The 3285-nt window shown below is 34.0% G+C and overlaps 1 protein-coding gene across 1 annotated transcript; it reads right to left on the reverse strand.

Moving 5' to 3' along the window:
- Positions 1-875: 875 nt before the first annotated feature.
- Positions 876-2940, reverse strand: IAA29 (indole-3-acetic acid inducible 29). The gene is made up of 4 exons (XM_086641994.1): positions 2480-2940; positions 2046-2299; positions 1523-1625; positions 876-1189 (listed from the first exon to the last, which is right to left on the reverse strand). Exons 1-4 carry the CDS (start codon positions 2800-2802, stop codon positions 1138-1140), a joined length of 732 nt encoding a protein of 243 aa, XP_086498120.1. The 5' UTR covers positions 2803-2940; the 3' UTR covers positions 876-1137.
- Positions 2941-3285: the final 345 nt, after the last annotated feature.

Consider the following 3285-nt stretch of genomic DNA (forward strand, 5'->3'; position numbering starts at 1 on the left):
GTTAAATCTGATCACATTGGATTAGTAAGGAAGGTATAGTCCCTAGTTACAACAAAAAATACAGCATAGTCCGAAGGACAAAAAATTTCTCAAACAAAAGCTGGGTAAGAGATTCTTCACTTTTGGAGAAAATGATGGAAAAAAATGTCACGTGATTAGCATTTTCTCTTTCCCTTACCTATCAAACACACAGAAAATTTAGATTTTAGAGTATATATTTCTCTTTTCTCCTAGAGAAAGTGTCTATCAAACACAGCCTAAGATATTTTTTGTTCAAATGAAAGGAGATGTGTGCAGCAAGTTAAAATGGTTAGTTTATATAACGTTTCCCTCCCTCAATGGAAACTTTTAAACGCACTCACCAGTTCGGGACTTACAAAAGATATAGGCAGCCATAATTGGAACTTCAATCGCCCAGAAATTACAAAGCCCATAAATAGTTATAGGCACTCCAGTAAAAAAATAGAATTCTAATCACAATTCACACATGCATCACTAGTACACAAACTTTAGTGGTTTCTAATTCTATCAAATAAAACACCATCATCTTCAGCAACTACCAAAAGAGATTGCACCAAAGATAATGGGTAGTGTTTGGTTATTGTCTTTGCTGACAAACCCTAAATCCAAGAGGTTGGGGTACAGGCGGAGGGAAAACCTAGAATTTTAAATGGTAGACATGAATACATTACAAGAACGTAAAAACACTTTTCGTGGAGCAAATGTTGTTTGACCATAGAGTATTTTTTTCTTTACCAAGAATCAATAAAAATGATTGGATTAAAAATATGTTGTACGAAACATTTTATACTAAATAGATCTTTAATAGTTATCATCTAATACAATTACCCGATACTGGAAAAGGCAACGAATGATTGAAACTAAGAAACATATAAAATTAAACGAGAAATAATATGCAAGAGGTAAGTAGTAATATCTATGAATATATAAGAAAATATAATGCTTTTCAAACATTCTAATGCTTGATTTCAAAAGGCTAATATTCTAATTTGATGACTATTACTATATGATCCTCTTTATACATTTACTAGCAAAACAAAAGGGACATCAAAATAGCCCATTACAAGGCTATACTAGAGTACTACATAAACTAGAGTAACATAATCTACAACCCAATCAGCAACCATCTTTAACTATCTTCAAACGTTGAACCGATTCTATAAAAGTCCTGCAACATGAAACCATAAAAATTATCAACTTTGGTAGATCAAACAAGCTAGCAAATAAGAAGCAACAAAAACACAATTTCATGAGTTTAATAAAACCCAAATGTCTTATCCAAGAATCTATACGAATGGGACGACCACAGGCTGAAAGACGACGTGTCTGGCTTCCATTGGACAGGCCGTGCGGAGAGAAAAACAGTTCGGCCTATGGAAACCAACCACATCGATTTTCGATATGTGGGGGCCCTATTTTTTCCGACAATATATATATATATATATATACATATATGATGATACACAATGAGATAGCAAAAGAAAAGTTGTGTAGGACGTACGGCCAAGGCACATCTCCAACAAGAAGCCAATCTCCTTCTTTGTCTTGATATGTCAGAGTATAATTTGTTCCTCCATCTTTCAGTCCCTTCAAACTTTTCTCATCTGTTTTCATCAATTAAAAGAAAAATCATGGACTAGTACATCACCAATATAATGCCTCATTCTATTTTATTTTATTTTTGACGAGAAAGCCTCATTCTATTTAGAGATGTACTTTAAAACTTCAATTAAAACAATTTTTTCGGTAAAAAAGGCTTCACTTGAATTGGGTGGTAACATTTGTGTTTCTCTACTAGAAATCTTCAGTCGGAATTATATCAACTTTGGTACTATGCCCGACCACTATTCTGACCAAACCCTACCTAGGTATGTGGCTGGATATGATTTAAAGAGAGAAAGTGACATCTCTCTAAATCCTGAGCAACACATATCCCGACATAGATTCAACTGGAATAGTAGCGGAAGATAGGGTTTTGCATCGTATTGATTATTTCGAAAAATAAACTTCAAATTTATACTCACATTTTCCAAACATATTGATCAAGGTGGTAGTGAGAGTTTGATAAGATTGATGAAGGCTAAGATTAATTTTCCTTCCAATGGGCATCCCTTCCATCATTACTTTAACATACATTAAATTTGATGCTCTATACCCATTTCCCTCCTTTGGTTCCTCCTCATTGAGGGCACAACCATCTTGATTATGATAATGAAGTTTCTTCCTCCAAGTTTTTATTGGTGGCCACCCCACAATACCTCTTCCATCTTCTTGACTCCTATTAATAAAAAATATATATAGAATTTTTAGGTAAAATTTTAAAAACTAAGAATCAAAAACTGAAATGTGATTCCACTTATGTAATCCAAATTAGGTCAAGATTAACACAATCAAGAATCATAAAAATCAGGCCCAAGATAATCACTTTATTAACTTAGTATAAAAACATGAAACTTACTGGTTATTAATTTTCTTCTTGTTATGATTAAGATGATCATCTTCTTCTTCTTCATTTGGTTGATCATTCCAAGCCAATAAAGGGAGTGTTTGTTTCTGCCCATTTACAAAATTTGATAATGAAGGATTACAACTGTTTTCTTCATCAAATGCTTTACTGAAACTACGCTTGTTTTTGTTGTTCTCCAAACATGGACTAATAATGGTTCTAGTAGTAGTAGTAGTATCTTTTGGTTCATAATAAATTAGGTTATTTAGATCAAACCCTTTGATTGTCTGCTGGTTGGTTGATGAGAGTGAAAGACCTAATTGAAGCTCCACCATTGTGTTTGTGTTAATAAATCAGTTCACTGTTTCAAGAAACAAGAAACAGAGAGATGAGTGAGTCCAAACAGAAAAAACATGAATATGAAACCCCAACCAAAAAGAGGGTCTATCTATATAGAGAGAGGAGGTTAGATAGAGAGAGAGAGAGAAAGTAGAGAGAGAGAGTGGGGAGGTCCCCTTGTTGGGGAGGGAGGTTAGAGTTTAGAGAGAGAAAGTGTCAGGATTCACTGTTACTCTTTAGCCCGACCTGCGCTGCATTCCTGTCTGTTAGTCCCACTTAATCGCTTTCATGAACCGACAATGTCTACATCATCATCTCTATATACTTCTCTACTCTCTCTCTCTACAATATTTTTGTTACCCACCCCCTTAGATAAAATTTTTTGAATAAAACACCTTCTAAACTACATCAAGTTCTTTAAAACTCCAAAAACTATACAAAGTCATACTTGGAATAACAAACATTAGTTGGTTAGTTCA

The sequence above is a fragment of the Eschscholzia californica genome, unplaced genomic scaffold (assembly GCF_041429995.1).
Source record: "Eschscholzia californica isolate CP2 unplaced genomic scaffold, dmEscCali1.0.p SCAF_5, whole genome shotgun sequence".
Lineage (NCBI taxonomy): Eukaryota > Viridiplantae > Streptophyta > Magnoliopsida > Ranunculales > Papaveraceae > Eschscholzia > Eschscholzia californica.